Source organism: Cydia fagiglandana, chromosome 2, assembly GCF_963556715.1.
Source record: "Cydia fagiglandana chromosome 2, ilCydFagi1.1, whole genome shotgun sequence".
NCBI classification, from domain to species: Eukaryota; Metazoa; Arthropoda; class Insecta; order Lepidoptera; family Tortricidae; genus Cydia; species Cydia fagiglandana.
Window position 1 is genome coordinate 10,421,813 of NC_085933.1, and position 25,528 is coordinate 10,447,340.

A 25,528-nucleotide genomic window follows, 5' to 3' on the forward strand; every position below is an offset into this window, starting at 1 on the left:
CTAAATTAGTGTGGCACAGATCTTTTTGCCATTTTCCTTTTAATTATACATATTCCCAAATTCTATGTTACGGATTATTTTGATAATCATTTTAAAATTAGACCCTAAAATAAAATTTGCGAGCGCGGAAAGATTAACATATATAGCCTATGAGATGAGAATGTCTTGTGAGTTTGATCCTAAACATTGATCAAATCATAAGTAATCCCCGCGTACCTTGTACCTACGTAAGTACATTTCTTCGCCACGTACTAATTAACGCCTTGGGCTTCTGGCGGTACAGACAATCGCAACGGGACGTGGAATTTATCATCCAATTTATTGGACACTCGTTGTGACTGCTGCCAACTATCACAGATTTTTTACGACTGTAGTCTGCATTCATGTATTTGCAAGTTGAAATGATAGAATTACAACATTATAATAACATTAGGTACCTATTAATGTGATTAATTCTCTAGGAGGTAAAATTTTCTTACCAAATCTAATAGTAGGTATGTTAAGGGTTTTATTTATTAATATTGGTTTTATTTTATTGTTTCAGGTAAGCCATTCAGACATTCATAGCTCCATCCTATTCACAATGGGTGAGAAATTCTACGAAGCGGTGTTACTCAGGAGATTCAATTTAAAATCATAATTCTCAAACATGCACCTTAATTGGTTAATGTGTGACTTTCTTCATAATATAGCTTTCCTTAATATTTAACACATTGTATTTAACAACAATGCTGCCAGATTTAACTACATCCGTTCTAATAGGTGTTTTACCAAATGAGGATTACTAATACATCCATCTCCAAGATCAGAATAAAAACTAAGTTCCGGGTCGGTACATGCATGCATAAATCATAGGTATGTCAGCATTTGGTGTTTTTCGGTACTGTTCATTATTTTGAAACACTTTGCTCTGCTCCGCGTAATTCTTATCTGTTTTATATCATCCGCATTCATGGTTGGCTGCATCTCCTGCATTAGATGATTTACTAGTTTAGATGGACGTAAATTACTTTGGCTATGAGTGTATGTACGACCTTTTAAATGAGTTCAGCAGATCGGCTCAGGCGGCATCACAAAGGAGCTCGTACATCTTTCGCGACGCCTCGCCGTGGTCAGGAATGGCATGTAAATGTTACACGTTTATTATTGCAACGGCATTCCACAACGTATTGGGTTAGGGACGTTAGATGCATTAGAATCATCACTGTGTCAACAATATAAGGCGTGCCTAATAGAAAATAGACCTACCTATTCTATATCTCTTTATTTGATACATATTGTAATTTTTTAATGGTTTCTAATGTAAAGGGGAGTTATTGGGTACCTACGTAGTATGTATTGTGAGTGTGTCATGTAATGTGATGACTGAAAATATTAGACTTTTAAACTAGAGTAACAACACTAACAACGTCATCGTGCATCATACTCATATACAAATACCTACTATAGGTATTATGAGATATCGTACAAAACTGTTGTCTGGTTGAAAATCATGCCTTCAATGTTGATGTTTAGTCTTTCCTATGAAACGAAATCGCAACAATAAACTAGTTGGCTGAGCCATTAGTACGACTGACAATGCAAGCATTAATGTCACAATTATCCCTGTATTTACTGTCTAGGTGGTATATAAACATAAATGGTTTTGCATACATTAAAACAGCTTGTTGTGATGCAAGGCAAAATCTAGTGGTTCTAATGGGCGGTCCTTATAGACCCATGTTATGAATGAGTCGATTGACAGGTATTGGATTGTCCGAAGGTGCCAAATGCTGTCGGGGTTGGCACGTGTCTCTATTGTCAAATATTTGGACATGCGTTTGAATAACATCTGCAGATACATTTGAATACAAAAGTAACATAAAACAAAGAATTACCTACTTCCTGAAGTTATATGCGCTAGTTATGCAGTATAACCTTGATTAGCAAATTCTAGTTGTTTAAACTATATCTAACAGAACTGTGTTAAAATAGATAATTGTGTCACGATGAATCATCCAAGTTAACGACACTGTTTCATCTAACACGAAGCAAACTTGCATGGTGGCATCTTGTGTTACGGGTGATTCACATAAAGTTGATATTTCAAGACCTGAGCTAAGACGTATATTGCGATATTTGCGATGCATCTAAAAATAACTGTGTATTGAACTTCTTTTCTTTATGAATATATCAGATGTGCCAAAAATCGTAAATAAGCGCAACCGCAATTTTTCCACTATTTTACTGTCACATTTCACATTTTAAAATAAATTATGGTATTTCGGGTCAGCAACAAACACAAGATTGACGCTTTTTGCTAGTTCAAGTCAAGTTGTCAATATTTGTCATCGATATGAAACTACCTGTTGAATGCTATATTAGATACGCCCACTAGACCTCATTGCATATTGGAACCGCCCTATTGACAGCGTAGGTATTGTTAGTCGGTTTTACTTATTCCGTGTCCTAATTTTTTTTTTCATTTCAATCTTTTTTGAAGCTTTATGTTGTTAATTCTGTTTATTGCCATCTGGTCTGTTCATTAACTATTTTATACGGTCGCTACTGTCATGATCCTATTAACGTCGAACTCACCGGAGGTAATAAACTTACTATTATCTATTGGACGTGCTATATGATGCATAAAACTTGCAAACTAAAACATCGTGGTTAAGTATACAGCTTCCGCTGTCCCCAATTTTTTTTCCACAGGGTTGACTTTTATCTAGTTTTGTTTATCTTCAAACGACTTTACGAGTCATCTCCTTATGCCAAAAATCGCAAATATATGTAGGTAAGTATACCTATTATTGGTTACTTTTCCTGTAAAAATACGTTTTTTTAATAAAACTATTTAAGCGTATGAAAATATTATGTGGTGTTAATGAGACATCATTGAATCGCTGAATCTCAATAAGGCGATTTGATAATCTTCAAAACGTCGGTCGGTCGTGAATGATTAGGCTGTCGATGGTTAGGATTATTGGTTAAACATCACGGCGTTTTAACAATATCCAAATCGCAGGCACCATATTTTACAGAATCCGTTGTTATTATGTATTACCTGTATAATAAAACCCTTGATTGTCTCTAAGAACTACATATAGGTAAGAAGTAACTGGCTTCTTGCGTTACGGACGTTTACTCTAAAACAACACATTAAAAGAGAAATCTAGTTTCCAAACCGTAAACCCGTCCTGTTTGCGTTTGGGCCAGCAAGTAAACCGTGAAAAATAAATATTGAACGATACATCCGCAAAATCGTTAGTTTGCGCCTGAGCTTTATAGCTATAATAAAAGAACCGTCAACTACAGACAGTGTTCGGAGAATAAATAATAACACAACGTGGCCTGCATTCTAAAGCGCAGGCGCGGAACTACGTTCATTGGTTCAGCTTTAAATTCGACACATTTAGCTGCTCGACCAACGTCCTATTTATTCGCGTCGATGCGTAAATTCTTACAAATAGGTTGTAAATCTAAAAGCACAATTTCTATGAATACAAATAATATTAAATTGATTATACAGTCTATAATAAAATGATCTTTAACTTGTAGGTATTTATTCCTAGCTAGATGCTCTCAGCTTGAAATCATTACGCTACCCATGCTCGTGTACTGTCTCTTGACTAGCTAACTTGAAATTGCACTTCAACGGTGTTTTCTCTTTTGAAACTGACAACAATGAAAAGACCGCTTATGACCGGCGCTAGAAAGTTATTGACAATGTTTGTATGTATTCAAAAGGTAATGTCTTATTACTCGAATAAAGGACAACAAGGAACAGGTTAGGGGGTAACAAGGAGTTAAACAGACACAGAGAGCGGTCTGGAGCGTCGCGTTCTGACCGCTTGATATATGAAAGCGTTCTAACGCAAACAGAGTGGCGTGCAAAATCTGGCGTCCCATTCCTATCCGTTATTTCAGTCCAACGAGCTGAGATTAATATAATAATAAAAAATGATGGATGGACTAATATAAATGTATTTAAATTATTTTGTTTTTACTGTTGTATTTCCAGCCAAGCTTCAGCTTTCTTGCCCCAATTCTTGTAAAAAGGCCTGGCCTGTAAGTATGATTGTGTCACTGATGTCATTATAATGAATGACTTTGTAGCAGTTTGTAGTCATTATGACAAAATCATTCAGGCCCTTTTCTGACTACCATATCGATATTTTTATGATTCCGTTCCAAAAACGGAACCTTTATAGGATCACTTTGTTGTCCGTTCGTCTGTCCGTCGGTCTGTCTGTCTGTCAATAGCCCTTATGTCGGGAACGTGTAGAGATATACTAGAGATTTGGAGTTGAAATTAAAACCACACACCTACTCAGTTCTACGTAAAAAAAAAATCTAAGTTACCTTTAAAAAAGATATACGGCAGTTTATGCCGCAAATAACTTATATTTTGACAAAGGGAATCAAAATTTAGAGTGTACTTCCCGTTAACCTAGAACTATGAAAAATGGCAAGTAATATCGTCTTACACCTTCCACTACAAGTACCGGTAAAATTTTGATAAATAGAAAGTTTTATTTATACGAAACCCTCGGTCCTCGCAATTGTCCGATTTTTTTGGATCAACGGCGGTTCACAGCCGCCTCCTGATGTGTGCATTATAGTTAGAAGGAACGCAAAAATCTAGATCGCTCTCTGTGTGCGCGGGCTATAAAGAGTGTAAAAGGCTATAAAGAGAGTTGAAGATTCTAATTTATCGTTTACTTTTTACTTCCGTGTACATATTTGCCGTATATCAATACACATACAGGTAAACTGTTTAAGTGCGTTCGCCTCTGCCAAACGAAACCGGACAATTTCTTAACCAAACTACTACAACGAATAAACAACTTCCCATGTTTTCTTTCACACTGCTCGTCGGCAGAGAACTGTCGTACCTACATAAATATTAAAGCTAAACTTGAATATGACACTTGCGTTTGAATTACCAAAGATAAAATCAGTCTCTTCTTAGTAGGTCTTATCTATATCGTTAGTCGAAATTATTCATCGATGAAGCGCACAAAGTTAACACAACATTTTCTCAAATATCATACAATTTATCAGTATACCGTATCATCAGTATTTTGTACACATAATCGGCCCGCCCTTTGACTTTGCATATATTAAGATATCACGATAAAAGCATTTCAATCACAACGGATAGGCCAACCTGCTCTGACATTTTGAAACTGGTTTCCTTTTGAGAAACTTCAGCCATAACCCATATCAGCCGCAAATACATTGGCATCTCTGCCTGCGTCTATTTGCATTATGTCGGGACTTATACGAGGATAATAATATACTTATTCATTCATATTTGAGTCATCATTAATGCAAATTTCGTCACCGTTCTATGAATGCAGGAGACTAACAATAAGCCCACGCGAACGTCTCAGTACTTCAATCAATCTCGTGTCACTGCTGCATCGACCGCTTCGGGTAGCTTTTGCTGTTGTACTATTCATAAGTCAAAATTGTAACGTCATGTCTTTCAACGTGGGTACTGACAACTGAAACTGATCTACTCTCGTTAAGTGTATGTGTATATAATTCATGTAAGTAATTGTACTTTTACACACACTCAGCTCATCCGTTGGGGGACAGGAAGTCTCTTCTATTAAAGTTTGCATCTCGAGGTACTTAAATAATGGAGAATTGAGTTTATTTAATAAATTAATAATAACTCAATTCATAGAATCATGCATCTGTATTCGCCTTACTTCTAGTAATCCTCAAAGTAAATTGATAGCGCTTTAAAATCTTGAGGTTGTATTGCTCATTTGCGCGAATTCTACACGTTTTTCTTAACAAACGCCATGAAATAAGTACAACGGTGCGGCGACCGTATCGATGGCAAGTATCTTTCACTACCGTTCCGGCACCCTGACGTATGCCGGCTTGATTATCTAACCTCCATTCATCATTTCAAGTGTGATGCATTCAATTTGTACTTTATTGTTATTCATCCGACATTAATCTAACAATGTGTTTTGATTTATGCCTGAAGTGATCCGGTAATTTGTTAACCTTTTTTCATTAATTTAATTATTCTTAGGTACCCACCTATTTGTTTGCTACTTAGTTTGGAACGTAGGGTCAAGGCGGGAACAATGGCTCAGTGGCCCAAATATCGCTATACAATGTGGCTTACGTGTTAGAATCCATTTGAATTGTTCCATCCATCCATTCATCCATTGCTCGTCCTTTTGAATTTGTTAGATTACTGAATGTCTCTGTTGTATTAGCAGTGGTTCACTCAGCATGTTGGAATTATGTTGAGTGAGCCACTGTACCCGATAATTTTTTCCGAGTCACTGTTCCTTGACCATACTTATGACAGAGGTGTGCTGCTAATGTTTATTTTCATTGTGGATAACCGAACCGAATGGATAGAAATATAGATAACACTAGAAGTAGGTATCTAAGCGAAATAATGCACATTCCATTGATTGTATAACAAATGTAATTGCTGTTAAAATTAGTAATTAATGGCCGTGATAGCGGGCGCGATTTGTGTTTCGCCGGGGCAGCCGAGGAAGGCGCAAACTAACCGTAGCGGCGTACGCGCATGGCTGCTTCGCGTGAGAAAACTGCGCTCACACTATCCCAATTTTGCCATTATCACATTTAACTAGAATCTTTGAACTATTACACAAATACGACTTTGCGTAACTATATTTTTTGTATTTCATTAATCGAGAGAAACTTCCATTACAATTATGTATCCATTCAAAGCTAATAATTAATTTTAACCTTCTTTCTACTGTTCGTTTGAGCTCATATTTTTGGCATACATGTGTTTGGTGACATTACAATCAATGAGATCGTTTTTAGAGCTCGTCTGATGGTGATGATAATTGTGAAAGATCGAGTAGTCAACGAAGATGTAAGGAAGGTAGTCGTCAGTATCAGTACTGTCAGTAGTCGTCAGTAAAGGATTTTGTGCAAACGAGTATATATGCGATTTATATAAATCATACGCAGCGCTGAAATTGAAAACATCAACTTGATAAGACCGCGGCCCTAACTACGTAAACCATGCACCACTTGCTGTCGACGCTAATTAAAACGTCCCACTGTAATTTCTCCGTCTAGACACTACGACCGACAACTTCACTTTGTTATTACGATGCACCGAGCACTTACATCCGCAAACATCAGTTATGGTTGTCGTGGAAAAAATAGCAGTTTCCATAGAGTAACACTAAGAATGAAAGTGATTTTGACACCGAGTCTATGCTACTTGTACATGCAATCAACAACGTGTCGGTGAAGTCATTGGAACTAAAATAATTAACATGATTTACAGATTGATCAATAAGAGCACTTTTCCAAATCATTTGGTAATGACTTTCGGCGTCAGTAAACTCGTTTTGTAACTAGCAAATGAAAGCGGTAACAATGTTTTTTCTATAGGTACCTTTTTAGAGTTTATAATTATGTGAACGGTTTAGAATAACAAATATCAAGTTAAAGCGTGGGTTGGTTGGAGGGGCAAGGATGAATTTGTTACCTATTTTACTGCACTGAAGTTTGCCAGTGGACCATAAAAGTATTTTAATGGGGATCATGAAGCAAGCGTAGGCGTTAAGTTGGACGTAAAAATCCAATCACGTAAGTCAAAGGTTTCAATTCCGCGTGCCGATGGTATCATATGCCTTAAAAGCGACTGGCTACATTTATTAGCGTACATAATAGAATGAGGGAGTCGGGATTACGGATGCAAAGAGGCGACTCGCAGGCTGCCATTGTGGATGGTGACAATGGAGATTGCATTATCTGTAACCAGAAAGCATACACGCACTCCGGGGAGGAATTGTACTTTGTTAATGTGATTTAAATATAGATTGTATGATAAAATCTAAGCAAAACTTTCTTTCAATTAAAGGTACAAGTACGGAGCGAGCTTTATAAACGTTAACTAGCGACCCGCCCTTCGCACGGGTTGACAAATTATACACCTAAACCTTTCTCAAGAATCACTCTATTGATAGGTGAAAACCGCAAGAAATTCCGTTCAGTAGTTTTTGAGTTTATCACAAAGAAACATAAAAACATACAGACAGACGAGGCTGGGAACTTTGTTTTATAAGGTGTAGTGATAGTGATGATGTATTCTGTATTATGAAATACTCCTAGTAAGTACCTAGTAGTATTTTCTACTCTTATTAATAATAGTGTTTTAATAGCTTCAAATTACCAATACCAATGGACGAGGCTGCGGTTGTAGTAATCTGAGGCAGTAACAACACTGGCTAACGTGGTTGGTGACAAGTGCCTCTTAGAACAGTTAGATGGTATTTGATTTCAGAGGATATTAGGTTGAAGCGGTTAAATTATCCATTAATTGACAATTACTTACATGTAGATATAATAATATATACTTTTATTAAACGCATTACTGAGAATGGACTGTATTTGCAGTAAAACCACATACTGTGGTAATTTCAATACAGCAACGGGCCAACCCCACTCGTACTCCTTATACGTTGTTTATTATAAACACTGCAATAACTGCGTGGTTGGCTAAAGTAAATAAATCATTATCCCATCAAGCATCAGCACTTCAAATGCTTGCGCAAGTTTCCTAGTCTCAGAGGTGACAACCTTTCTGACTTGAACTGGTCCCGTCAAGTGAGACTACATTAATCAAACCAAAAATGTATACGAGAAGTGACAGACGGACAGCCCCCAATATCACCTGCGTCAAAACCCAGCCTATTAAATTCAGCCTTTGTTTTTGTTTGGAAGCCTCATTTACTACACAAAGCTGTATTGTTCGAACGTCCATTACAAGTGTTTCGACACCCGTCAACTCTGTGACAAGTTTGAAAAGTTTTGTTAACATGCTCTGACCTTGCTATGTAGACCATCAGGTGATTCAGCCGGAGCCAAATTGATTTTGTTGTCGATAATTGTTTGATCTATTGTATCGAACTTGATAAGTGCCGAAACGAGTTTGATGAGTTTTATGATTAATTTTTAAATATCGCGCAGTAATGTACTTACTTGCGTCATTTGATATATTAGTGGCGATGGCGGGCCGTCAAACATACATACCTCAGAGCTAATTTGGGCAACTTATTCTTAGAGAAGATGTATTTATTATTATTAAAATAGTCAAGCAGACTTATAATATATATGGACACCACACTTCTGCTAGTACTTTGCATTAAAGCCACATTACGTCAGATAGGTATTGGAAAAAGTCATAAAAACCTTTTGATCCTAAAAGCATGTATTTATATGCGTGAGAGGGTGGCAATTAAATACATAATCCGTTGGCGATCACACGTCGCCGTACGGGTTAAGGCTTGTCTACCCGGCGTGACCCTTATATGGTGTGAAAGCGGCGCATTGTCGCGCGCTGCGCTGGACATACTCCTCTTATCTGAGAATCGGATGTACAAAGTAACATAGGTGGCATGCTAACCGGTTTCACGTAATTACCAAAAGCTGACTTTTGTTTTCAGTCGTAACGGCTGGAAATATACGCTACAATGTGCACTTACGAAGAAGGTTACCTACGGTCTTCTATCTTGAATCTTTATATGCCTCCTTACTCGTATATACATGTGGGTCGAGCGAACTCAAACAACTCAAAATTACTATAAAACTTATATTTTTGGAAAAAACACAGGAAAATTACACCGTCACATTATGCGTCCGAAATCAGTCTCCCTCCGAATGCCCGGTAACAATTTAAAATCTGACCACGGCGTTTTGCCATCTCCTTCACACACACTGACACTCGGCATCATACTCTCTCATTCGCACATCGTTCATTCAACAGTTCGTTCTATTACTCACTCGTTCACTCCTTACGTTCCAATCCACGCATCCTACATACATGAGGAAATCAGAGAATAACCAATGAGACAATGCCGATTAGCAAAACTTATTTAAATATTACAGGTATTAATATTAATACTATTACTAGACCGATGTATTTTTAATTACTTTTGAAATCTTGATGATTCTTATTGATTGTATAATAATGATTCAATATTTTAGTAGAAAAATCAGTTCATTTTATATAAACGACGATCGAAAACCGATCCATATCAATCTCTTAAGCATTTCGCTATAACGCTTACATTCAGATCATACCGTTAAGCACGAATTCTGCTGTACCAAAATAAAACTACAAGCAAAGCAACATGCAATTTACTCGCACTCATTGTGCGAGTGTCAAGATTTGACACACTTTTTATGCACATCGCAAAAGCATATGGTGTTCTTTATTCGGACGCCGGAGGCCGGAAATCATCTGATGACTCATGATATTCTTATCGGGTAAGGGCGATAACGTTGAATACTTTACGGTTACAAAGGAAGCTCTTTACACAGATTTTTTAAAGATAAGATATATGATTGAGGTCACTATTCAAAGTTAAGATATTTAATGTAAGTAAGTACGTACATTACTTTAATTATCAATCTCTTTCTAAATTCTCATCGTGAACTTTGTGGGAAAACACATTAAAGATTTTTCTGAAATTAGGAATATACAGGCTTTAGGGAGATTCTGCTAGAGCAATAGATTAAATATGATGTTTTACAGCAATTGCATTACCGTAGGTAGGTATTTGTAGGAGCGAATAGCAGTGTGTAATATAATTATGAGGTTCACCCATTGGTCCATTGATTACATGATGTCATGATGACTGATCAAAGGCTTGATTAAGTTAAAGGGGCGGTCCTTATGATGATAACAATGTCGTCATATTTTAGGTAGGTACCTTGAAAGTCAACCTATGTATGACCTATCCTATGTCCATTCCTGGGTAAACCCAGCTTTAAAAAGCGTTTAAACTTTCATACGCAAACGCAAAGATACTCGTAATTTGCCAACTACAGTTGGGCTTTTAAGAAATAATAATATGTAGTTTAAATGGACTTTTTATTTAGTTGCATGGTTAATTGACACAAAACTGCTGGTCCCTTGAGATTTCAATTACTGGAATAGAAAGTAACTATCTTGATACGGCACTGTTTTGGACGAATTTGCATTCAAGATGAGCAATCAATTACCCAATACCCAGGTTTCACTGTAGTTTAAATAAATTGATTACTTTACGTAGCTATTAGCTATAAATATAATAATTGGAAAAGTTGTATTAGCATTCCTAGATATGTAATAAGGTCTCGTAAAACTAAATTCTCCGCGTCACATAAACATCACGAGGCCAGCAAACAGCAAACATTAGGGCATTCTAAAATTATCAGACCTAAATGGCATTTATCTACGAAATTTAGGAAGGCACAGCGGGAGTATTCTCGATACTAATAGCTGTATTATTTTTGTTTCAGAAATAGCAAAAGTACGAGCGAGTCTATTCCAAATAAATGGCGTTAAGAAGGAACCACTTATTCTACCAGAAGCAGAAGGAATGGTCACAACACTCACAGAAAAAGTATACGTGCCGGTCAAAGAACACCCAGATGTAAGTGTAATCCTTATTGCCTAATAGTTTGTAATATTCGTTCAAATAAAATCATAAGACTTTTCACATGCTAAATATCAATAACAATAAATAATATCACTTGGTCTTCCGAGAAAGTCCAATTAAAACTGTATCTGTGGAAAGTTAATGGAGGTGCGGGTAGGTTAAACGTGCCGCTAGTTTTATGCCATATATAGCTTTTGCTAAGCATTTACTTTTACACTGATCAACACTTAAGTGATACCGATGTAAATTGAAGATCAAAGTTGCTTTTTAGACATTTAAAAATATCAGAATGCTACGAATATATTACAGTTAGTACTGGAGCTTGTAGCCGCGATTATAGTAACTGTTTGTAAGTGCATGATGAAAGCCATGTTTTAGTCGAAACAAATTAATAACTTTAGTACTAGCTAAACGTAAATCAAACAGAACTGGATACGGTTCGGTCTTAATATTGTTGCTAACAAATTCCTCTAGTACTATAAATCTGTCTCGGACAGATTAAATGAGAGATTGTTATTCATTCCTGTTGTTAACAAGAGTAGCTCCGAGTATGAAACCTACTCGTATAAAGACTGCTTTAGGGCAGGCATTCCAAAAACGGTTATCGGTAGCATTTGTCTCAACATTTTTAGTTTTGTATATGTCATAGATTATTTTGAAAATACTTTCGACGGCTTACTATAATAATGTGCGATACCTGCATGTCGACACAAGGTAGTCAACTTGCTACATTTGGTGACTGATGTCAGGGCTGCCCCGCTATTGCTTCGAAGCGAATATGTTATAGATTCCCGTTTCTAATGTGTATGTTCTTGTGAAAGCTTACGGTTCTTTGTTTAGTGAAACACGTCCAATACAATCTTTATCAGGAGTAAATATGTTGTCCCTTGCTACACAGACTACTCGGCCGACATCCATGATTGTATGTTGTCCATTCATTCGCGTCATACCGTTCCAGGCTCATTTGCAAAGCACGTTTCTACAGACCTTTATTCGGTGTTCAGAGTTCGTTGAACCGGATGACACATGTTCATGTTACTATTTAATTAAATAACGTCTTATTCTAGGGATTAACTATATCGATGAACTTGTAGTGCCTGAGGCACTATTGTGAATAATGATTAATGTTAAAAACTGAAAAATCTAATATGTAAATGTTAACTGCGTTGCATGGTAACTACAATAATATATGTATATTTAAGTATTTTATGTTTTTTGAATCACGATACTTTTTTATTGATTAACTTGAATACTTTCGAAAAGAATATTCTGTATCATTTTACTATAATAAATATACAAATATTGTTAATAATCTTAATTTTAGATTATTTTTTAAAAGGGACTCTGCGCTGTTGGCTTCGGCCCCCAGGCCCCCACGCACGCCGTCCATAGGTCCGGGACTGGGTCGCAGACCTTTGCCCGAGATACGGAAAAGACATACGAATAATAATAAAGTAAAAACATTCTACAATCAGTAAATATTTCACAAAATTCAAATGACAGGAGAAGTATTTTCTAGAAATACACACACATGAGGTAATCGTGATCGAAGTAATGGTTTCTTGTTACCATGGCTGAGAATGGCTAATGGCGGTGAGAACCTGGGACAATTACATCCTTTGGCGGTTCTTAGTATTGGTACTAACAATGTCGATGATTTATAGAAATTAAGTGAACAGATGTTATAAATAGTAGTAGATATACTCGTATTTACTTTTTTTTTATGAAATAGGAGGCAAACGAGCAGACGGATCACCTGCTCCGTTATATACCTATATCTGCTGGTTATATTTAATTTCGAGTAAAATTGGAGCCATCACTTAGGTATCCACAGGCACCGACTGTACTGTACTACTCTGCAAAGGGATAGATATTAGATCTTTGCAGATTAGTAGGTCGACTCTAAGAGAAGACTATGTCCATATGAATATCAAGCTGAATCCTCATTAATCTAAATTGTTTTTAGCTTAATTATATTTACGACGACCGGTCTGACCTAGTGGGTAGTGACCCTGCCTATGAAGCCGATGGTCCCGGCTTCGAATCCTGGTCAGGGCATTTATTTGTATGATGAGATATTTGTTCCTGAGTCATGGTTGTTTTCTATGTATTTAAGTATTGCTAATTTAATGTTTTACTATCACTTAAATATATAATACAAGTACCATTAGATATTTAAAAAGTAGCTCATGTAATTAGGTTAGAAATAGGTACTACAATTATTTATAAACAATAATACAGTATTTAAGTACATATTTATATATTATATATGCCGCAGTCAAAAAAAATAATCCTAACCTACATATCTCTGGGAACAGTTTCGTTTTTTGGGCGTAGCAAAAAAAATAACCCTAACCTACCTATCTCTGCGAGTATACTTTTGACTGATAGTAACAGTCACAATTACTATTAACCAATGATTTTCAGGTAAAACTACTTTTGACCAACATGCTCAGTCAAAAGCAGTTTTGCCTTTGCGGTAGGTTAGGGTTATTTTTTTTGCTACGCCCAAAAAACGAAACTGTTCCCAGAGATATGTAGGTTAGGATTTTTTTTTTGCAACGCCCTAAAAACGAAACTGCTGCCAGAAATAGGTATGATTTTCAGGTAAAACTACTTTTGACCAACATGCTCAGTCAAAAGCAGTTTTGCCTGTTTTTGTCGGTTAAAAGTTCTTTTGACCAGTTCACACTTTTGACTGCAACATATATATCGTTGTCTGAGTACCCACAACACAAGCTTTCTTGAGCTTACCGTGGGGCTTAGTCAATTTGCGTGAAAAAACGTCCTATAATATTTATTTAGTTATTTTATTTATTTATTTATTATATTTGGAAATTCTAGTTCTAGTAAAGTCTATCAAAATAATATACACGGTGGCTAAAAAATAGTTGCATTCCGTTGACAGGGAGGTTTTGGAATTATATTGGGCAAATTTAATTATGAGACCAACCCCAAAATCACGAAAAAAATAATTACCCTCCCATAGATATTGGACCAGCCAAAATTTATGAAGTAATAAAATTTTTTTCGCGTATTCGGGGCTAGTCTCATAGTAAAAGTTGCACAGTATAATCCAAAAACTCCCTGGCAACGGGTATGCAGTTATTTTATAGCCACCCTGTATATACTGCTTTAAGTAATTTATGCAAGGAATTCAAACGTGCAATATGATGGAGTAAACTATTAACACGGCGGTTCTTTGTAAAATTAAACGAAATCCGCTATGCGTATTTATACCTGTCACTATTGATTCCATATTCTCGTAGATCATCTAGATAATTGTAAGGAATTCAACAATGTGAACGTAAATCTTAAGATAAATTGAACGTTGAATGATATTGATTGTCGATCAAAAGGGCCGTACGAGACATCGGTCACGTCCTGAAATCATGATGGAATCGGTCTTAACGATGTGGATGTCGCGAGTCTAGTCGGCAGGCCTCTCAGTGCTTATTTACAAAATAAGCGATGACATTCGTTCAACATTTCATGTCCTTTAAACTAAACAGCTTAATATAAAGCTCTCAAAATAAACTACTTTTCTTTAGCCTGATCGACATTTTGTTAAATTGCCCCAAAACGTGATTCACCTTATATCCTAGTTGCAAAAACTGAACTGTAAACATTTTCGTCCACGGAAATAGACCGAAGAAAATTTGTTCCGTATGTCGAACACATACAAATATTGTAGAAACAATAGTTTCGAAACCTTGCTTCCAATGAGTAATATCTCGAAAATGTTTTTAGTTTTGTGACTTTAACGTCCCTCTTTATAGGTAGTTAACGCTTTTATACTCGGCCGCGCACACGTTTCTGTTCAGTTTTCGGAAACAAATTCCAAACCGTAACATCAGTTTCATGTTAATGATTCGTGCACTACATTTTTAGACTGACTAAAATCACATCGCGGGAGTTGTTATATTAATGTTTCATATCTCAATGTTTAAGACACTGCCAGTAACTCTTAAAAAAGTTTAATGCGGAACCTACGATTTCGTCTACTGCCGACGTAGTGAATGTTATGCAGGGCACACACGACGGAACGCAGCTACGCTCAATCATAGTTGTATCGCCTTGACGGGACCTGGTTTCCAGGACTTGCTTCACTGGTAACTAGTCAAGGCAAGATAAACTGCAATAATGTTAATATCGATGCAATTTCAAATCTACATAGTTTTTAAACAATTCAAATGTCTTCAAATAATGTTTTGAAATTTATTTATGAAATGTATTTAAATAAGTTATTGGGCTTTGGGCCTAACTTTTAGGGCACTTGCAGTATTCCACTAATCAGGGGTTAACCGGCTAAACCTAGAGTTACCATAGTTACCAGTACAATTTGACACCGGGTTAACGGTTTAACCGGTTCGGGTTAGTGGGATGGTGCAAGTGGCGCTTAGTGTCAGGTATAACATTGATGTAATGACCCTTTTAAATTTCAATTTACCGAAGTAAACCGAAGTTTTCTTTTAGCTTCTGTGTTTATTATCATTTGATATTAACTAAGTATTTGGGTGAAAATTCGCATTGTATCAGCATCAGGATTGCAGAATGTACAAATCTCCCACATGAAGGCACATCTTCAGCAGATATTCGAATGGAGATATCAGCCTGCAGTATCGTAATATTTTTATGATATTGGCATCTTAAATACCTTTTAGTAATCGGCTATTAAGCAACATTCTCATTAAATTTCGAATTTATTGCTGTAGGTACTCGCTTGTACACGTCATCATGCACGACGCCTACAATACATACATTAACAATATACTTAATATGATTGTCGATATCGATGTAGCGCGTGTCCCCGCGCGGATACTGCGTCTCCCCTTATAGGGAAAGGCGCGTTATTAAATCCGACCATATCGGTGGGCCCGTTACTTCGACTTTTTGCTGGCCATCATGAGAAACCTGCCAGCATGCGCGCACCTACGGTGCTAGCTGATTCCTTGTAAGCAATGCCGAAGAATAATGAAAACTGTCCGTCATCGCAGGAAGCAATAAACGAATAACCGCTTTGCCTAATTATTGACCATTATTTTGTTTAAACGCATGTTTAAGTATGACTTTAATATTACGATGGGAAAGAAACATACATAATTATTGTCAGTATTTTGTTTGCTATATTTGTATGTTAAAACTATTGTTGAGATCGGCAGTCTGGATAACAGGGACCTATGTTTGTTTTCTAAATATTTATTCAAAAACGATGCATGTCAAGTATAAATTAATAAATCCTGTAGTGATTTTCGATATCGAATACCTAGAATGTTTATGCGATATTCTTGTTTTCATAAAACATATCAGCAGACGGTATGCGGTTTATCATTCGCAAGTGCAAACATCGGTAAAAGCTCGCAAATGTGTTTCAAACATTAAACACTTTCAGCTACCTAAAACTAACGTATGTATTCTACTACTGCTCATTGCACGGTGCAGTAAGGAAACTCGCTCTTACGTTTACGGCTGCCACAGAAATCTACATTGCGTTTAGATCTTCCTGCATCTAGACTCAGGAAGTTTATAAAAGAGTTGGTTTTTATTTACGAGCACCTACGACTCCTACGAGTATTAAACGTCGTCTGTGTAGGGTCATTGGAATGCACTGGCAACAAATGGCACCAATCTGGGAGTATACCTACTTTAAAATTAAAATAAGAAATTTCCAAATTTATTTGAAATAGAGAGGTCCCACAGTCGCGTACCTCGTCGACTTGTTTGGCTAAGTATTCGCTCCTCTAGCGTTAGAACATGCAAAAGAAATACAGAAAAAATATGGAGATATGTACAGATATCAAACGATCAAAGATCTTCGTGGTTTTAGCCATGAGCCCTGAAGACACACGAGTGATTTAAAAAATCAACAATTTGAGAACTGTTATTTAAAATCAATAGAAATATATGTCTGTTGCTTTAAGTACATATTTAAACCTTTTACCAAATCTTTTTTCTCGTACCATCTTTTGTACTCGCTCAACAGTGACGAAACTCTGTCTAGAAACAAGGATACTATTCAGTATAATGTATCACCTACATCAACGGTGATAAGTGCAATTGGCCCGGCGGCAATGAGGTCGATCGGATTGGTCATGCTCCGCAGCGTGGTCACGGGTCACGGGCACCGCTGCTCTCGTTGGCTCCCTGTTTCCACTTTTGTATCTTGCGTCTTTTACTCGTTTCTCGGGTGCGGCTTTTAGCTATCCACTTGTTGACAATAGTCACAAAATTTTTGAGTAAAGCACTTTTGTCTAAATACCATAGGTATTACAGCTTACAGCAGGTATTACATACAGCTCGACCACGTGCTACAAAGACAATATTTAATACCTATATCGAAGTGAGAAAATTATTACTAATCAATTTATGTTATGATACACAATATTATCCATCCATTCTCCATTTCACTACTATTTATTTCCATATAGTAGCTACATAAAACTGACATTTTGTGTATTACGAGTATGTACTTATTAAATTTATTTGCAGTATTTGTATATTAGTCTACCGATGTATTTCTTATTACTAATTAATTGCATATTAAAAATGCTTCGTGATGCTGATGACACACCTATAATGACTAATAACTAATTAACAGTAAAATTATTTATTACAGTCGCGTTGATCTGTTGGCCAATTTAAAGCTTAATAATCTATGTACGTATAAATATAAGTATATAACCTGTTCTTATCAGCAGATTAAACAAACGTACTACAAAAATAATCACATTCCGCATTTTGCTTCCCCGATATGTAATATCAGTATACGCAAACCCATACTGGACCTATAATTCAAATAAGTTAACTATTGTTTCAACAATCACGATGCCGATTATACATAATTAAATATTTGGAGTCAAAGCTCGTGGTAGGTGGTTCCAAATATCTAACCATTAGGTACTTTCATTCTAAGATTTCTAACCTGTAACAAACCCTCGGCTCGGTAAGGATTTTTATACATGAAATTATTATAAATACTTACTATGTACTATGAAATTATTATAAATACGTATTACATTTATTAATAAGTCAAAATAACATGAGATCGATCGTGACTAATTCTCAGGCGCAGCTTGTTAAGTCATTGGTAAAAATGATTTACTGCTATAAAATAATGCATAATAAACTGCAAGTTACCGTTTACATTGTTAACTTGGCGCCTATTATGGTGAGCCCGATTTGATCTTATTGCTTGTTTTTGATATAAATTGTCTTTTGTCTCTCCACCGTTATGGGTTTTACTAGCGGGGTAAACGGTTTAAAACGAGCCGCTGGCATATAGGTATATAAATAAAATAAATATGCACCGGGAACGGTTATCGACATGGTTCTGTGACATTAAAGATTTGATCATATAAGTATGGTATTATAACTAAAACTGACATTTTACCGCTTCTTACGAAAAATACCATATTGGTAGTCATTCGACAAAAATAATTCTAAATATCCCAAATAAAACTTAAAAAATAATAATTTCAACCATAAATTCGTTTCGTAAATATATACGGGTGACATTTTTGTCGCAAAGACCATAAAATGATAAAATCCAATCGGTTGGTAATAATTACCTACTCATTACTGACAGGGTGTAGGTATATTAAGAGTACAAACCTAGTCGGCAATCGAAACCCTTGATCAAGGAAGCTTCGTCGTGCATTCTGAAACCGTCATACCGCCGGAGGCAGCAACGATATCTCGTCGTGACCAATCGCTGTACGACAATTATGTAGGTATTAACCCATCAGTCACAATGTGGGATTGGCAACTATCTGGTATTAATGACTTGTGATTGCCAGCCTCGGTCAATAGTTCAATTTGTATTTAATAAGTAATAGCCAAGACGTGTAATAAGCAAGTAGTATTACTAGGATTAGTCCTATTACCCACTGATTTGTGGTCTTTTGTGGAAGTGCAAGGAGATCGTGCATATAAGGTGCTAATTAAATCTCAACGACTGAAACGCCTAGCAAGTTGTACCCAAACAACGCATTGTTGAAAGCCGCAAATAGCTCTTGCAGGCATTGAAAAAATCATACTAATTTCTAATTCTTTTCTTGAAGTGTCAGCAAGTGTGCACAATTGGATGTACCTACCTCGGTATTTCAGTGGACATGGACACATAACTATTGAGTGTGTGTCCATGTGAGTATCATCAATGCGCATGCTCTGTGCCACATAATTTTTATTTGATCATACAGTCAGCAGCAGAAACACCTCCCCCGCTTAGCAACTTCTGCTGCTGACTGTACAATGCAACAGTTAAAATAGTCACATTAGTGTAAATACTTATGCTCGTAGGTACTACATAGACTTGGTCGAACATAGGAAATGTCGCGATTGCCCTCAAACGTAAGCACAGAATTGGCTTTAAAACCTAATGGTAGATAACAGAACATCCAACGAATAGATCCGACTGCCTATGCCGTTGTTGGGGATTGCACTTTTCGGATCTTGATTGGTAGTATTAATGATAACGGACACAAAACACACTAGATGGCTTCTCGCCACGCGCCGTGGCGTATTGTTAGCCAGTAATGATCTGTGCTTTTGTTATATAGTTTATATCATACAGTGTCGCACCTTGATAGCTATTAGCAAACATATCCGCTGCATAATTTTATTCAGAGTGGCAGATGGTGATTTGACCAAAAATATTCATGATTAAATCATTCCTGACTATATCAAAATGAAACTCAATCAACATAATTATTTCTTCGAAAATAAATCGTTATCAACAGTACTGATTGAAACTTGATAATCCCAAATCAACTACATCTCTGATTAGTTATTTGTTTTTCTAGTAAGTGTACTTACGAGGTTTGTACTAACTACATATCAATGAATTGTATCTGACTGAACTAACTACGTTAAAACTAACCTTATTCTAAATATGATTTAATCAACTAAATCTTAATTTTAAATAACCATCCGCTTGAATAATATAATCACTTTTTCAAATCATGATTGATTGTCACTAAAAATCATATGAATCGATTTCGATCTAATTGGTAAGCTCATGATTTAATTCGTAGTACTTAAAGTTGACATGAGTAACGTTTCCATTTTTAATCTTAGTTTCAACCAAACAAATGTTAGCCTGTTTCTGATTTTATTGGCTAGTGCTTAAAAAAAGTTATTGAATTCATTAACTGTATGAGCCCGTATAACACGATGATACCAAAAAGTCATCATTAAGAAAGAAGTCCGTGGGAGAAAGGCTTTGGCTTTTAGCTGCATTTCGCCGCGCAATGCAATTTCTATTCATGCCAATGACAATCTTCGCAACTCGTTTTGTGTCGTTAACCCAGATTTAGTGACGGTATCAAATTGATACAACAATACATTTGTCGAGTAAAAATAGCTTGTTATATTGTTCGTTTCATTATATTCGTTGTAATTACTTGTGTCCAGAAATTTGTAATTGGGAACATACTTATATAAAGAATACCAAAATACATGCAGAAAGATATTCTATTATAATTATTCTAAGATTTTAAACGTGTTCATCGTCTGATTTACATCGAGCATCGCTCTGATTTCATCAGGGAACATGGCATGGCGTAACCGATGAGTAAATAAATGATGTGACCTAATATTTTCATCCTCATAATTTACTTAACTGAAGCCACTCATGTTCAGTATTAATTAAATATTGTAGTACCTACGTAGTGGACGTCGTTTCCATGCGATAAATTATACCAGATGCCTTAGGCCTCGAGATAGATACGAGCATGAATCCCATAATTACTATCTCTATATTAAGCTGCAACAGTTCAAAGATGCAAGTATCTACCTAAATATAAATTTATAATTTTAAATTGCCCATGGTTGTTATTTTATACATCATGAAATTCGTGAAAATAAACTATTTGATACTTACGACAAGCTTGATGTTTAACGGCACTGTTTTTATACAAACTGTTTACACAGGGAGAAATAGATTAATCCATGATTACGCCAATCTACACTTCCATAACGTTTAAATACTTTTTCAAAATAAAATCTGTGTTAGTCTAGAATTAAGACAGGGCCACTTGCTCCATCCCCCTAATCAGGGGTTAACCGGTTAAACCTGGAGTTACCATGGTTAGCAGTACAATTTGACACTGGGTTAAGGGTTAATCCCGGGGTTAGTGGGATGGTGCTAGTGGCGCATTACACTTAAGAAGTGAAGGAAAAAACCAAAATCGTCAGTTGTGAAGACACAAAAATAGTTTGCATAAATTTGTAGTTTACGAATTGTCTAAAAAAACAGTCAAATATTGTATTCGCTTTCGAAGAAAAGAGATGGATCCGTTATTTTTCTTGGGTTAGCGACTGCGACTAATCGCCGCCATAGAGCTGTCGTCGCTCGCTCGTTTTCGGGCTTCCTAAATTCCGTCACGACCACAGTTTCCTCTAATTCCAGATAAAATATTGCCCCAGACGTAGCGGGTTTCGAACAGTTAAATGTGGGACATTATTAAACGTCTGAAATTTTTACCGGAATACCAATCGAGACACAAAAGTTTAAATGCCGTGAGGCTTCTGTTTTATTTATAAACCTTATTTAATGCTATGACAAAATACTCATATCAGGTATTTTGTTGAGTAGACTGTAAGCAACTAAAATGATATAGCTGACGCGATCGAATGGATGTTATAATATAATTAGATGAGGATGTAGAGTCGGATCAAGCTAACTCTGCACAATTAACCATAAATTTCTATGAAAATAAAACTTTTGGCACGTTTACATACTGTCTCTTCAAAGTCTGGACTTCTAAAAAACGAGTTTAAAAAAATGCTGCACAAGCAGCCGGAGATGTTAGTAAGATGCTTTTCCTGAAATGACGGGATGTGCGAGCGCGGGCGCGAAGCCAACTGGCGCGCGGGTTTCAAAACGGCGTGACATGTCCGGCGAGTGGCGACGGTTCGCACAGGATTGTGAAATGCATTGTACGCTGATGGGTACCTATTTAACTTAATGACATGGACAGAGCTAGACTCGCAGACCACCTCAACTACTAGACGGAGCAAATAAGTCAATCGAGGTCACCACACAAATGCTTTCCCGTACAAATTTAGTGGCAGAGCGACTGCTTATTTCGGTTGCGGCTACAATCAAGACCATTACTCGAGTATTTAAAAATATATATATAAATATTAAGTTTCAGGGATGTTCTTGGGTTATTGTAGTATAAAATAATATAGAATAAAACTCTATTTTGCTGCTGGATTCGTAGCATTTTACAAGAAAAATTGTACATATCTGTGACTAGTGCGGTGACCTCGTGCTCTTTGTAAACGCTTAATAATGCGGTGTCTGTGTAGTCTGTGAGCTACTTTAAATAAAAAAAAATATTAGACCATTATTTTGATAAAATACAGAATAGTTCTAAATACTCATACCTACATACATACGCTGTGGCGTTCTGTTAGTATGCTATTAAATAGAGCTTTTAGTGCTCATCATTATTTACAAGGGGGTATAATAATAGTTGACATGCAAAGAGGAAGTCTTCTCCCGCAGGCCGTTTTGCGGTGTACCGCTAAGCAGTCAAGCCCTCCGCTTTAATATAACTATTACGATTACAGCTAGGATTTTATGCGCTGGAAACCGCGATAATATAAACTGGAGTTTCATAAAATACATTGCTAGTTATGTGTGCGAGTTCTACACTACAACTTGTAATTTGTGTATGTTTCTTTTTACCTATCTTTTATGGTATGGTTTTATCTTTCAACTCTTTCCAACCCTAACGCAAATCATAGTGTATAGACACTCAAGTTGGTAATTTGTAGCTACTGCTTAGTAGACACTAAAATATATCATGCAAGTTACAGTTTGTATGTGATACGATTTCTAATCCGTCAAAGCCAAGATCCATAGCATGTAGATGCTAATTTATGATAAACTGTGGTTTGATCAGATTCATTAGATGCAAATCAATATGCCAAACTTCGGTTCGTTTGTTTTCCCATTGATTTACGATTGGTGGCCCGCCATCGATCGTCACGGTTGCCCGACCGCGACGGGTACTGAATGTCCCAAGACTGTTTCCGTGTCTCATATTTCATCAGTTGCATTGATACAATAGCTAATCAATCTAATAACGTCTAGATATACTTCACGGGTAATTAGATCTTTGATCACAAAAGACTGCCGACATTTTCGGGATGCAATGTTTCAAAATATGTACGAGTTTTCAAAGTATCCGTTAGCAATTTTTATGCTGTCACAGGTAATTAGTTAGTTTGACAAGTATTAAATTTTACGCTTCACATTTAATTTAGCCTTTAGTAATTAACGTAGTTGAATCTTCAAGAAAAATTGTGAAATACCGATGTGTGTTCTGGCGAGGTGCCAAGCGGGTTGGTCCATTTTCTTAGTGCAAACGTACGGCAGAGTGATACTGGTTCACAGTTCATATACCTTACTGGCCGACGCTTTGAAGCTAAGGAATTGAGGTTAAATTAGTGTACATGTGAATGTACGTCTGCGGCGTAGGCACACAGGAAACGATGTGTGCGTAGCGAAGCGCGTAATTAGTCCTACGGCTAATAGCAGTACCTACTTGTACTGGGGTGTCTCAGAGCTAAGATGTAAAATTATCTATGACTAATTGATCGGACTAAATGGTGGCGAAATACAAAATTACGTATATTTTATTTGATAACAGCTTTTAAAATACCCACCATGACTACCTACATTTTTGCTGTCTGACATTGTTAACACTTTATCTCGCGATTAGCGCATGACTTCAATAAAGAAATACTTCCTCTGGATGTATATAAAAATTTCAAGGAATTGAAACAACTATTCATGAATCGTTTTTTTATTTTGTTACAGTTCAACTTCGTGGGAAGGATTCTGGGGCCCAGAGGTATGACAGCCAAGCAGCTAGAACAGGAGACAGGCTGCAAAATCATGGTCAGAGGCAAGGGATCCATGAGAGACAAGAAGAAGGTGAGCATTACTGTAAGCTAATCATTCAGTCTTATAGCATAATATCTACTCTACTTATATTCGCCTACACATATTACTTTTGTTTTTCATGCAGCCCTAATGGAGGATCAGGTTACAATTTACTGAAATGCCTTAACAATGATATTGAGAAAAACACACTTGTAATAGTTTCAGCGTAAACAAAATAATGACGTAGGTATTCATTTAATCTATTTATTTCTATTGCGAGGGTTTTGAAAAACTGGATTACTGTAACACTGGTTTATCATTTTTAAGAATATAGTTTGTATATTTTTCTAGATAGGTACATCCCTTGATAAAATCTGGTAAGAAACTATAGCTCCATTTGAGCAAATTATATCTTTAACGCCAGGACACTGGTGACTGACTATTTTAACCTCTCGAATACTAGCGAAACGATATCGGGTCTACTGACTTAGCTTTTTAAATTTCTAAATTTAAACGATATAGAGTCTGTGGTTGTGGTGGTGGTTTTGTGATTTGTGGAGTTTTGTGTTCTTCATTGCATTTGGTGGAAATTTCAGGAAGACGCGAACAGGGGTAAGCCCAACTGGGAGCACCTGGCGGACGATCTGCACGTGCTGCTGACGGTGGAGGACACCGAGAACAGGGCCAAGCTGAAGCTCGCCAGGGCCGTCGAGGAGGTTAAGCGCCTACTTATTCCCGTAAGTACCTTATTGGACTACCCTACCCTTATTACCCTGTAATTTAAAACACGGCGGGAGTAGGTATTTTCCATTTTCAAAATAAAATTGTTACAATTACCAAGTTATTCAAGTCCCACCGGACATAGAATGGCATAGGTACCTTGTTGTGGAACTAGGTATATGTATGTTAAATTCGGGTTGCTACCCGAATCGGTTAGGTACACCGCAATCAGATCTCTTTTATCTTGAATCCGTTTTCAGATTCGGAATTCGGTTGCAAGGTAAATAAATATACGAGTATTAGGTATACCTACCGATTTGTGTAACTAAGTTTGATTAAGAATGTAAACTATGTAGAATTGCAGAAGACCTCCTCTTCCTCGCGTTATCCCGGCATTTTGCTACGGCTCACATAGGAGCCTGGGGTCCGCTTGACAACTAATCCCATGATTTGACGTAAGCACTAGTTTTTACGA

General features: G+C 36.6%; 1 protein-coding gene across 9 annotated transcripts in view; it reads left to right on the top strand.

The window, feature by feature from the left end:
• The window catches only part of LOC134676460 (protein held out wings), a 74,705-nt gene that overhangs the window by 40,232 nt on the left and 8,945 nt on the right, over positions 1–25,528 (top strand). For 6 of the 9 annotated variants that reach the window (XR_010099948.1, XM_063534853.1, XM_063534863.1 and 3 more), the window contains exons 2-4: positions 11,296–11,429; positions 24,268–24,396; positions 24,930–25,070. Coding sequence is in view for 8 of the 9 variants with exons in the window: in XM_063534853.1 (XP_063390923.1) it covers positions 11,296–11,429; positions 24,268–24,396; positions 24,930–25,070 (404 nt within the window). In the remaining variant the exon portion in view is untranslated. The remainder of the gene's footprint in view (positions 1–11,295; positions 11,430–24,267; positions 24,397–24,929; positions 25,071–25,528) is intronic. The other 3 variants (XM_063534859.1, XM_063534875.1, XM_063534890.1) reach the window with 1 other exon arrangement.